This window comes from Triturus cristatus, chromosome 11 (assembly GCF_964204655.1).
Source record: "Triturus cristatus chromosome 11, aTriCri1.1, whole genome shotgun sequence".
Classification (NCBI taxonomy): Eukaryota; Metazoa; Chordata; class Amphibia; order Caudata; family Salamandridae; genus Triturus; species Triturus cristatus.
Window position 1 is genome coordinate 57891998 of NC_140594.1, and position 13690 is coordinate 57905687.

At 48.5% G+C, this 13690-nt stretch overlaps 1 protein-coding gene across 1 annotated transcript in view; it reads right to left on the bottom strand.

The window, feature by feature from the left end:
• TXNRD2 (thioredoxin reductase 2) overlaps window positions 1-13690 on the bottom strand; it is a 683633-nt gene that overhangs the window by 593324 nt on the left and 76619 nt on the right. Inside the window, exon 4 of the mRNA XM_085634274.1 lies at window positions 1260-1404. Coding sequence (XP_085490400.1) covers window positions 1260-1404 — 145 coding nt within the window. The remainder of the gene's footprint in view (window positions 1-1259; window positions 1405-13690) is intronic.

A 13690-nucleotide genomic window follows, 5' to 3' on the forward strand; every position in this document is an offset into this window, starting at 1 on the left:
CTGGTGTATCACCCAGCTGGACCAGTAACTGCGTGTCGTCTGCGTAGTTAAAGACCTCACAGTTCTTACACGTGAGTTCCTCAATCAGGGGTTGCAGATAGATATTAAACAGTAGATGGGCTCGATTATACATAGCAGTCCGTGCTTTTTAATTTCTCTGCCTGCACTCTACCAAGCAAAACAACATTTTTGATCACCGAGACACATAACATTTACAAATACAGCAGTCACTTTTCAGGGCTAACTTACAATTTACGATAGTGCTGTAGTAAAGCGGCTAATATAAGCAGCTGGATTTTTTGAAGCAGCGAGGTGGACCTCTGATTGGGGAGAGCGGAGACCTGTAGCCCATGGTGTCCTCACCCAAGTGTTCATACAACTATACCCTATTTTTTGATTTGACATATGTTTAGTGATCTTAAGAATCAATGAGTTACTCTGTGAATACATGTACACAGAGTAGTGTGTGACAGACCAAGGACAAGTGGAGTTAGGGGAACAAGTAGATCTACTGAACGTTGGGTATGGTTTTGATGCACAACTTATTCCAAGGTGGCAGAGCTTGGAGACACACATGCACTTCCCTCAGAGGATAATTTCAAGGAAGAAACAGACAGACAGTATCTGCCCTCTCATTCTGGGGCCTGAGTGAGCAAGTCTACATGAACTTTATGGCACAGACGGACAATGCCCTTCCCACAGATGTGTGATGCATTCAACAGATATTTACTTCAGCTCAGTCTGTATAAAAGATAAAAATGAACTGCTTTTTTCTTATGTTCCGAGACCTCAGCTAGGGTTTGCATTCATGCAGGTTGCTACTTTTTAAATAATCAAATTTTAATGAATTTCAACCTTTTTGCGAAATGTTCTCTCTCTTAATTATTTAACTTGCTACTAATGTATGATGCACTTTACATTCTGAATCTTTATATGACATGCCAAGATTGGATTTGTATACTGTATATCTTGATAACTTTTAACTAATGTTTCCGATTTTAACTTATATTATCTGTATTGTTCTTGTGATTATGTATGTTTATGAGGTTTTTTAATCCTGAAATAAATTTTTGAATACTCAGATTGCTGCATTTCCTGATAGACAGGGTGCAGACAGCAAGCACAATCATATTGTTCATCTATTCCAGTAATATGGCCATGAAAGGCAGCAGGATTGATCCTTGATGGGGTGCAAGAGCAGAGAATCCAAAGACAACAGACTACAGTATGAAGCAGGCAGAGAAGGAGGCCCTCCTTACCAGTCATGGTGAACAGGATGAGGGACATTCCAGCCATAGTGAGCAGCATCTTTTAGCGCACCGCCAAAAAGTGCTGCCTGGTGGATCAGCTTCTTCGGAATGCAACCTACGTTCACGCATGTGCCACCCAGTCCCCATTTAGTACCTACAAAAAATGTAAAAAGATAGGCAATACCATCACACAATACCGTATTAAGTGTCAATCTCTGCCATCTCACACACGGAGAGGAGCAATTCTTGCAGAATCTCAATTCACTAGGATTTTAAATTGCTACAGTCCGTCAAGTTGATCGTCATGAACCCAACCCCTCAAACCACTTGCTAGGTGCCTTCCGTCTCATCAGGTCTGCCCCGTAGGACGCCATCTCTCAGAGCAACATTTCTGCCTTGGACACGTAGATCAAAGGAACAAACAGGAGGTCATTTATATTTCAGCAGTGGATCCATTGATCACATTATCTAACAGGTCACAGAGGTAGTTAGTTGAATTTCTTGTACTTCACACTACTGATACATCTAACCTCACCTGAGATTACAAAATTGCGAGATTCAGCATCAATGTCTGCGCCTAGGTGAGCGCCTGCAGCTGGCACAAAGTGCAGGCCTCAGGCTCGAATCTAGGAAGGGTCCACTCCGCCTTTCAAAGATCTGATGTGGCTAATGGGAGTTCCATTAAACGGAGTAGATTGTTGCATCTATTATTTGCAGTTCTTAGAAACAGCAACTAACGTAGTACTCCATTCTATACAAAAAATCATTGTTAGTGTCATCTTCGGAATTATTTAAAACTGTAAATATGACATTTTAAATTTCAAGAGACACTTATAATGAAACAAAATCGCAATGTTCATTACTTCGAAATATTAGAGTTTTGAAAATGCTTTAAAAAGTAACAGAATAGAGGAGCCTAGCGCGGGACCAAGATGGCCACGTGAGCACAGAGCTCCCGCGACCCTCGTTCCCTCCGGCGATTATCCTGGAAAAATCCTGTGTCAAATATCCGGAATATTGGAGATGAACTACTGCTGAGGCGAGCGTCGTTGTCCGGACTGAAATTGTACACCGGAGACCGAAGTTGTGACAGGTGGAAGTTTGCGGCCTATCCCCCGGGAGGTGCCCGGGTCTCGCGTTGGCAAGGGCCCGGACACTAATTGAACAACAGCGGCCGTGTGCGGTGCGGATCATGGGATGGGGGCTGTTTCCACTTTCACTTTCGTTTTCTCTCACAATTACGTGCCTCGGCCCGCGAGTGTCTTGGACAACAGTTGCCTGTATCTCGGCCTTCACACGCATGGGCCTGCATCGGAGACCCGGATCCAGCGGACCTCGTGCCAATTGCGTGGCTGAGCGGCCTGTTTTTTGACGCTGACTGTTCCGGGGTTGAGGATGTCGACCATATCGGACGCCGACAAACAGAAGCCCAAGAATACCAGGCGGGGGGGCTACACCCAAACCAACAATATGGATCGCTATGCCCAGCAAAAGGGATCGCCAAGCGGGCCGGGGAAGCCACAGGAATCATCGGGAGACGGCTCGGTCCCCGCACCGGAATTGACACTGCAAGACATTATGGGCGCCATCGAGGAGATGAAGTCCTCTATTGGGCAACAGTTTGAGACCCTGGCACACAAAGTGGACACCATCTCAGTTGACGGTAATTTGCTTCGCGCTGACCTGGGGAAAACTAATGAGAGAGTTAAATCATTGGACCAAAAAACCACTAGCCTCACGGGGGACGTCTCTGATCTGCAAATAGAGGTCCGCACGCTGAGGACTGCCAATGACCTCATTGCCCGCAAGATGGAGGATTTTGAAGGCCGGGCGAGGCGCAATAACGTGCGCATAGTTGGCGTTCCGGAGAAATCGGAGGAGCAATCAGCGGACTTGTTTGTCGAGGACTTGGTGGTTAACCATTTGGCGCCTAAGGGCCTCAGTAAGTTCTTTGCGGTCGAGCGGGCCCACCGAGTCCCGGGCGGGAGGCCCAAGGTGGGAGCCCCCCCGAGACCGATCATCGCCAGGATCTTCAACTTCAGGGACCGCGATGCCATTCTGCAGGCGTCACGAGGGTCGGGACCGGTTACTTTCCAGAACACTGCAGTGAGTTTTTATCCTGACTTCACCCAGGCGGTGCAGAAGCAACGACAGAGTTTCCTGGGGGTCAAGAGGAGGCTACGTGAGAGGGGCCTGAAGTATGCCATGCTCTTCCCAGCCAAGTTGCGCGTCGAGTACGAAGAACGAACCTTTTTCTTTGACTTGCCAGACGAGGTGGGGGAATGGCTCGACACATTGCCTCAGCGGCGGACTAGCGGGGATCACTCTGGCGGAGCGGAAGGAGGCCATGTCGCAAAAGAGTGAGGACTCTGGTGATTGAACATTCTGGCTAAGCTCGGGACAGTGGTTCGCTGATTTGTTTTCACTGCTAGCTATTGTCCGGGGGTGGCGAGGGTACTATGGGAACTCTTTCCTCCTACGGGGTCTCTTCTTGTAGATTAGCTTTTGCTAGGGCGACAGGCACACTGCAAGTTGGGGGGGCTTTTAGGCTTATGCAGGGGTGCAGGGTGGGGGGTGGTTTGGGCTTGTTGGAGTGTTTGTTGTTGTTTTTCATTTTGCAAGGTATCGCAATGTTCGTCTCGTGTGCTGCTCTCGGGGATGGGCGGGGGTCTCTTGCCATTTTGTGATGGGGGGTAGGGGTTTGAATATACTTAGTTGGAATGTTAATGGCTTGGGGGATCGTATTAAGCGGGGGATTGTTTTGCAATTTCTGAAGAGGTGCTCTCCTGACATAGTTTTGCTGCAGGAGACGCACCTAATAGGCAACACGTGTCATGCTCTCAATAGAAAGGGTTATAAATTTATCGCCCACTCTGGGTTTTCCTCGGGATCTCGGGGGGCTGGAATACTTGTTAGGACCTCGCTGCCGTTTAAGATTGATTCTACTACTGTTGATGAGAGGGGGCGCTTTGCGGCGGCTCCGGGGAGATGGGAGGGCAGGACACTGGTTTTGGTTTCTGTTTATGTCCCTTCTGGCCTGCAGACCGCCACATTTGCCGACTTGGGGAGGGCCATGTTGGATCTCCCCGAGGGCGTGTTGGTACTGGGTGGTGACTTTAATGCAGTTGGTTCCAGATCACTAGACAGACATCCGCCACGGGACCTCGGGGGGCGCAGAGATGGCTCCCAGATTTTAATGATACACTAGGTTTGGTTGACTGCTGGAGGCTGCTGCACCCCGCCCAGCGGCAGTACACTTTTCACTCTGGGGCGCACGGCAGTCTCTCTAGAATAGATTATGTTCTCACCTTGGCTGCCCACGCTTCCTTGGTGTCCGAGGCTAGGCACATGGCCAGGGGCATCTCCGATCACTCGCCGGTGTGGATTAGTATGGATTTTGGCCGTGGAGCGGCAGGTAGGGTTGCCCCGATTAACTCCTGGTATTTCCGTGACCCTAAGACTCGTGGCGCGTTGTTGAAAGCGGTTAATCTCTACTTTTCGGAGAACCTTGGCTCGGTTACCTCTGCGGTGTTTTTGTGGGAAGCGTTTAAAACAGTACTGAGAGGGGAGGCCCTCTCCTTGATAGCGGATGTCAAACGTCGGAGAGATGCTGAGGTGGCGCAGATCGAGGCTGAGATAGTGGCATTAGAGTCTGTCCTGGAAGACGAGGTAACGGCGGAAACACTGCATAAGTTGAGATTAAAACAGTCTTAGTATAAAGCACTGGTGGCAAACGCGGCTAAGGTTCTTAGCAGGGACCAGCAAGGGCGATTGTATGATGTGGGCGATAAGGCTGGTAATAATGATAATAGCGTGGTTAGACAGGAAAGAACGAGTGAATAGAGTTGTGCCAGAAATACTGACGGATGGCGGGGATATTGTCACAGAACCCGATGGGATAGTCCAGTGTTTCGCGGACCACTTCCGCATGGTCTATACGTCTGTGTCGGACAAGCCGGAGGAAGACTCGCATGAACTGCTGCGAGACATTGCCCTGCCTTGTCTATCCGACGTCGACAGGGAGGACCTTGATGGTGACATCACCGCGGATGAGGTTGCAGTTGCTATCCGCTCGCTACGCCCGGGCAAGGCCTCGGGCCCGAATGGTTTACCGATCGAGTTGTATAAACTCAGACCGGATAAGATTGCTCCGTATTTGCGAGATATGTTTGTAGAGGCGCGGGAGCATGGGTGTCTTCCATTTGACCAACGTCTGGCGACAATAGTGGTTATACATAAAGATGGCAAGCCCCGGAACAGATGCGGATCATATAGGCCGATCTCCCTACTAAACGCCAAGCCCAAAATCCTTGCCAAACTGTTGGCTAACCGTCTGATCAGGGTCATTGGGGACTTAATCCACCCGGACCAGTCCGGGTTTATCCCACACCGCAACACTGCGTTGAACCTCAGGCGACTTCACGGCGTGCTCGCGAGGGTTGGGACGCTGCGGGAGTCGGCCATCTTGGTGTCACTCGATGCCACGATGGCTTTCGACACTGTGGAATGGCCGTATCTGTGGGCAGCGCTCACAAAATTCGGCTTCGGACTGGGTTTTATAGGCTGGATTAGGCTACTTTATGAGGCACCTTTGGCTAAAATCGCGGTGAACGGTAGGGCGTCATCTCCGTTCGAGCTTGGGAGGGGCACCCGGCAGGGTTGTCCTCTGTCGCCACTATTGTTCGCTCTCGCCCTTGAGCCGCTGGCGGCATGGATTAGATGGCAGCCAGACATAAGAGGGATCCGATGGTCGCCAGACCACGAGGATCGCATTTCTTTGTATGCAGACGACATTTTGTTATACTTGACCTCGCCTAGGAAATCCCTCATAGTGGTCTGTGACGTCTTGAAGTCTTTTGGTAGTAACTCGGGTCTCGCCATTAATTGGGGAAAGTCGCACCTATATGTTCTCCGTGGGGACACCCCTACCGTCCCGCGGGATTGCTCCATCCAGATCGCCCAGCGGGGCTTTCTGTACTTGGGGATATATATTTCCACCGATCCCTCTGTCCGCTACGAGAAGAACCTACTCCCTCCGTTGTCACGCTTGAGACGGGATGTTGCGGGTTGGAGGCGGCTACCGCTCTCCCTCCTAGGCCGCGCCGCATTGTTTAAAATGATGTCTCTTCCCCGATTTCTCTACGCCTTACAGAACACCCTAGAGTTAGTTCCTGCCTGTTATTTTCGTGAGGTGGAGAGCCTCCAGCGTTCGCTGTTATGGGACGGCCGACCGCGTATAGCTATAGCAAAGTTGACCCTTCCATGGTATGATGGGGGGATAGCACTCCCTGACATCAGAAGATATTATTGGGCTACCCAATTGGGAGCGATTAACCATGGTGTTTACGGTCCGGCGTTGAACCCTGGGTTTGCTATGGATCGGTGGCTGTTGAGCGGGGGTAATTAACTTAGGGCGCTGTACTCCAAATCATTGGATGGGTCCCTCACAGGACCAACCAAGACGGCAGTGCATGTATGGAAGGCGGTTACAAACTCGTTGGGCTGGAAGGACAGGCTTACCCAGGCTACTCCGCTTTTTGAATCCGATATACTAGGGAAATTATGGCACACGAAAGGGTTTGAGAAGTGGGACCTAATTGGGATTTCTAGAGTTGGGGATTTGCTGACTAAGGGTAAGGTGAAATCGTTTGAGATGCTGCAGACGGAGTACGAATTAGGGGTACTGAATACTTTCGATATGCCCAGGTGCGTCACGCTCTGCTATCTGTTTGTGCCGAGGGGGAGGCCGTGCCTGAGTCTTCTCCTTTGGAGGATCGGATTCTGGATGGTCATATGCCGGAGAGTACAATCTCCTTGATTTACAAGAAGCTTGTAAATGTCCGGACCGACCTCCTCCTTGATGTGCGAGAACAATGGACTAGGGATGGTCTCGAACTGGACGATGAGGACTGGCAATATGCCATCTCCTCTCCGAAGGAGGTTGCGATCCCGGCTAGACTGCGGCTGGTGCAGCTTAAGATACTTCATAGGGTTTATGTCACGGGGCCCCGCCTGATCCATATGGGTTTCTCTGACGAAGGCTTATGCAAGAGAGGCTGTGGGATGTTGGGCACCTTTCTACACATTATTTGGGAGTGTGGGGAGATCGTAGAGTTCTGGAAACAAATTCATGATGTGATGGAAGAGGTCACGGGTATCGCACTCTTCCCGGAGGCAAGACGATGCCTATTGAATGTCTGGGGCCCCACCGACTATGATGCCGCTCAGACCCAATGGGTGACTCTGGGGAATATGGTGGCTAAGCAAGATATTGCGCAGCTGTGGGGATCCCAGAGACCTCCCACCTTGGTAACATGGATGGAAAATATGGACTGGGGCATGTTCCGGGAGAAAACGGTGTACAGTGCCCGGGGTCGCCCTAAGAAGTGGCATAAGATATGGGGGAAATGGAACCATCATAGGGGAGATATTTGTGTGCCCCCGGTTGCTGAGATGCTCGATGTGCAACCTTCCCCCTAGCTCTACTCCCAACTATATACGTAAAACTGTTCATAACCTGGAGTCTGTACCCCTGCTTTCCCCTCACTTCTTTGGCGTGATGTCCTGCTCCGCTGATGGGGGTGGGACCTCGCCCCGGCTGAGAACTAGCGCATGTTTATTATATGCTTTGCCTTGCTTGTGTTTTTTATTTTTTGGTTTACATTAAAACTAAACCTTTGTTACTCCTGATGTACGGATATGGACCTTACTACGTATTTGTTCCCATCGTGCTGCCGAACCTCCGGGATGTCGGCTGAATAGCTGTGTACCATGTTGATGTAAATAAAGGTTTAAAAAAAAAAAAAAAAAAGTAACAGAATACACAATGACAGAAAAAAAGAGTGATTTTTTGTTGCAAACGACAGACTACAGACACAAGGAACCAGGCAGAAAGAAAGACAAAAAGGAGGGTATTGGGGTGCCCTTCACACCGTAAAGAGGGATGAAACAATGAGCCAAAAAGTAGGAGTGGTATTCCTCTTTAAAGAAAAACATTAAAAAATAAAAATGCAGAAAATAATGAAGGGTTAAAGGAAGCACAAGAAAGGGTAACTTAACCCCTTCGACGCGCATGACGGAACGGTTCCGTCATGCACGTCGGTTGCGCTGTGCGCATGACGGAACCGTTCCGTCATGGCCCCGCCCGCAACCTTCAGCGTGGCGCGGAAATCCGCGCCGCGCTGAAGGTGTTAATTGGATAGATAAAAGGGGAAGATGACAGGAGAATAGAAACAAATGAATATATAAATATTTGAGGCATTGATAGTAATAAAATACTTCAAAACACAAAGTTTGACTTTTTGTGGTACATTTTTCACTTCACCATCTAAAATCTGGCACATAGCAATCAAACGAAGACTCAAATGACCAAGTCTGTGCGAAGTATGAATTAAAAGTTCTGAGATTTCAAGATTTTCATGCCCATGCATGAGGAGATCTTTCAGACCACGCTGTTGCTTTTCCTTCTAGGACTTCTTGCTTGTTGGCCGTCAATGATGGCTCCTGGCGACCTCATTGAGAGAGAATGGCTCCAGAATGCCCTCTCTTCTATTTGAGCCTTTAAGCTTCTCAGTGGCTTGTCCATAGTTGTTTTGATGGAGTCCATCCATCTTGCGACTAGTCAGATTTTCCCAAGCATGACCGTCTTTTCCAAGGAATTGTCTCTTTGCATTATGCGTCTACAGTATGATTCTAGGCATCTGTACTTCAAGTGATACCATATAACTTGATTTTATGACGGATGTATTGGTGGTTTTTCCAGGTTGTCCACCTGTAATCTTAGAAGACTCCTCAAATACTAATATGCATGTATGTTCTTCCGGACCGGTTTCTTTGTTGCCAACTTTCACACCTTTATAGTGTCATGGAGAAAATCATTGGTTGTGCAGTTCGATGTCAGGACCCGGAGGCGAGGATTATGCCACACTTTCTTCATTGATTTCAATAGCAGTGCTTCAGTAACCATATCAACTACATTTTCCAACATTCATGTGGAAATCAATAAAAAAATACACATAACGGCAACAATTGTCCAATCCGGGATCAGCACGACTCTTATGAGCACCCGTCTGCCTGTGTACGTCCTTATTAGGTCTCGCCTAGGCAGCGCTTGCACTGTCTATGCGAGACATGCTGCATTCAGGATAAGGGCTTTAAAAGCTCCGCCGATTTTCAATGACTGCCCCTGTTATATGTGTTGCTACAAAGAGCTTGTGAGCACTATTTCTTTCTTTAACATGTAGCACTGGGGACCAGTGCTCGTGATTTACTGAGCTCTGTTCCAAGTGCTCACGGTTTACAGAGCTCTGTTGTAAACAGGGCTGTAAATCTTGCTCTTATCTACCTTTATTTATTTATTAACAGCGCCCATATGATTTACTTTTTTCTTTGCTTGCCTGCAAAGAACACCACTCTCACCTCCCAAACAGCATCAAGCAGCCATCGCCCTCGCCTTTATTTAATATAGCACCTGTGTGCTTTCCTTTTTCTTGTTTTATCTTTTGCCTTGGCTCGTGTTTTCTCCTCCCGCTCAATCAGCTTGTGTGTTTGTGGACTTTTCAGGCTTCTCTATATTTTTTAGACCGAAGCTCGATTATCGCTCCCCACCGTCATCAAATACCTCAAATAACTGTCCCCACAACCATCATCCCCACTACAGATTTCCCATCTTGGCTGCTTCGGCCCACGTTGGCTCCCATTGTTTCCTCTTGTCCTTAATGTTAGTGTGCTTGGGCGTATGGGGGGCAGGGAGAGGTGGAGGGTCTCGTCTCCCACCACGTGAAACGCCAGCACTGTTCCACACTTGAGCACCACTGCACTACGTTGGGGTCAGCGGTCGCCCCTGGTGTTTGCTGTAAAGACCGTATTGCCCTACCTCCTAGTTGTGCCACTTCTTTCCGACTGTCATCGCTCCTACTTTCCAGTCGGGATTATTTTTGCATGAAAACAAGCTTTGCTGGGTTATGGATATTGTAGTCCCACACTCATTAATTAGACTGCATGTGTAGGAGGAGCCACAAAATGTTTACCGTAGCCATTTCAAAGTTGCACGCAAAGTTAATGGCGGTGGGAATTATTAGGTGATTTAATTACTTCTTTTCCACTCCTTCCACAAATAGTAAGCAGCTTTCTCTCATTAGCTTGGTGTCCGTTCCAATACACTGGAAGATGACACCATGTTTTAGTCATGTGTAGTCCTATTGTGTCAGTGAAATTGCACAATGGAACCACTATTCCAAAAATGCTCCAAGGAAGTGGCCCTGTTGCATGGTTAAAGTAGTAGCCTAGTATTCTCTGCTTCTTTTCCTTTGCCAACACGGTGACACTAATTTTCCAGTATGCAATGTGGTTGTTGCCGGAACATTGAGGTTCTCATATTTGTTATTAATGTTGCCGTCTTATGTTACCCTGTTATCCTTCATTTCCCACATGCAGCCTTCGTGTTGCTTACACCCAAGTAAGTCCTCTGTGTTACTATCGCATAGACAAAAATGCTTTTGGGCTAAAAAAAATTTATATACCAATTCAACTTGGATTGGTAAATCTACAAGCATTGCAAATGCAATAGGTCAAACATTTGTTGGAGTTATCGGCATTAAAAATGCCAATGTTTTTTACCAAACCATGTTGCAGTACCATATGTGGCCAAAAGAGGTCCTATGGCCACATATGGTACTGTAGCCTGCATCCTGGCTAGGTAAAAAAGATTGCCATTTATAATGCCAATAACTCCAACTCTAACAAATGCAAGACCTAATACATTTACAATGCTTGTTCTTCGCTGCTGCAGCCGAAAAACTAATTAGGGTACTTGCTTTGTTTTTTCTACAATTGTATTTCTTTGACATTGCCTTATTTAAGCTGTCACACTGTGAACGGCAAATTCTGTGCTTTTGTCACCCAGCAGCTGCGGTAACGCTCAGTTGCTCCTTTCTCGGCCACTCATTTCGTATTCTTCGACTTTGTGCAGCTGTGGGGGCCAACGTGCTGTGGTCCTCCAACCGCTAGAGGGTGCACGTCTTCACCCCACGTTTTATCAACGCAGGCGCTTTTTCTTTGCCGATGTACTTTTGGTGTCCTTTGGATGTTTCTGTCTGTCTAAATTGCAGCTTAGCTACCCCCATTCCGCTGGGTTCCCCCAGTCCATTATTGCCCTCTGTAGTAACGCTTCCCTAGAGAGCTACTTACCTCCATTATACAGTTTGGGATGGAGCAGTACGATGACTCCTACGCAGAGGACGAAGAGGTAGCCTATTTCCCAGTGTCGGGAGAATTTTGTGAGGTGGTAGATGCCGCTATCTACGGGTTGGTCTCCGAGGTGGTAGCACATTTGGAGAGAAAATGACTCGATTATGCCCAAAAGTGCTTTCAACCCCTCCCTTCACAAGAAGAACTACCCCGGCCATCAACCCCCTACCTCCTAGGCTACCCGCAAAACCGGAGAACTTAAGCAAGTGCCTGCATACCGGGGGTAGATCTGGACACCTTTACCAGACTCAATAAAGCCTTCCTGGGCCATGCTTTGCTCCCCACCCTGAGCCAGCCTGGAACTCACAGTTACCACCCTATATCTCCCACCCCCATCTCCCATCCTGCCTCTAATGGATCCCCAGCAGGATCAGATGAGGTTTCCCATCAGGAGCGGTCCTGGAGGCTGAAGAATACTCGTTTGAGGTCAGAACACCCCGCAAGCACCCCTGATGCCACGGAGTCTGACATGTTGGACCCAGAGGCCCTCATGCATCCCCACTCAGCAGAGAGGTCTCTGGCCAAGAAGGTCGACACATATGTGGCGGGGAGGCTGCCTAAGCCTTTGGACCAAGAGGTCTGCAACTGCCTATGGGCAGAATGCCACCAACCTTCAATCCGTGAATCGACTCCAAATAGGCCACATTCCTGGCCAAATATGTGAAAGATCCAAAGAAGGGCATTGACCGCTTGTGGCGTTCATGCCAGGATAAATTGCTAGACCTGACAGCCCATTAACTAAAATCCTTAACATAGCCGATGAGCCCAAAACATCAGACGCCTTCATCTCCCCATAGGTACTCTCTGGTTGAGTCCAACGGGCAGTGATATTTTTGGGGACTGCGAACTGCACCATCTCTACAGAGGCCCGATCTCTCCTGATTAAAATCGATCCTAAACTGGGGAATTTAGCAACTTCTGAAATGGGGTAGGTGGCACACGGTGGGCTCTTTGGTGAGCCCCTTATCAAAGAGCTCGGAAAACTTGTCTCCACCTCAAACTCGCTTGATAATGCGCAATCATCCATCAAGTGCATTTTTAGCCCCGTGGGTTTTTACCGTGGCAGCGGGTGCTCGGACAGCCACCCATAGTCTAAGGTCCCTGTCGGGCCTCAAGGAGGGGGCAGTGGCAATACCCCGCTCGCTATCCAAGACACAGAGGTTCTGCCAACGTCCACAGTGAGTTTGAAGTTGATTTCTCACAAGCATTTGGGGGGCCGTTTTGCACATTTCGTACATGTTTGGAGGACTGTTACTACAGACGCTTGGATTCTGCAAAAAGTACAAGGCTTCCACATAGACTTGTATGGCTCCTCCTTCCAAATGTCCCTTCCACTACCAATTATCTTCTCGGCAAGGGATGCTGACCATCATGGTGTTTTACCAAGGTGCTCAAGACAGTGGTCAAATTTCTAATGGCATCCGGGATCTGCGTGATAGTGTATATTTGGACGATATACTCATCATGGACCAATACCATCAGGCTCTCAACCTGCGCGTGTGGCATGCACTGGACCTCCTCTGGTCCCCTCTGCTTTCTCATAAATCGAAGACAGTTGGCCATGATCCCATCCCAATCTCTGATCTTCTTGGGGCTTGTTATCAACTCCATGGAATCGACCTGGAGTCTTCCTTCAAGGAAAATGGCCAATATTTGGCACAAAGTGCACAGGACCCTGGCAAGGCCAACCACCTCTCGCCGACAGATCACCAGGATAGCCAGCCTTTTGTTCTCCCTTATCCAGGCCATTTTTCAGGGTCCTTTTCATTTCTAGTGCCTGCAACACCTGAAAGCGTCACACCTGCGTCGGGGGCTCACATACTCCCATCATGTTCTCCTCTCGGATGAAGCCAAAGACGAGCACCAATGATGGATCAAAAATATGTAGGCCTGAAACAAATTTCTTGGCCTCGTTGGCAGCAGAAGGGTTAGCCTATGGATCGGTCAACATTTTTCGATCCACGATTTCTGCAGAACATGCCCACGTCGGGGGATGTCCAGTTGCCGAACATACATTGGTCTGGGAGCTTCTCAGGGGCATAAGATTGTCTCTCCCTCCAGAATCGAGATATTCAGTTCTTTGGGATGTCAACAAGGTGTTGACTTTCTTCTTCTCCTGGCCCCAGAACAAATAGCTTTCAAGGAAGCAGCTGTCTGCTAAGTTGGCAACATTACTTTGTTTGGTCTCGTGC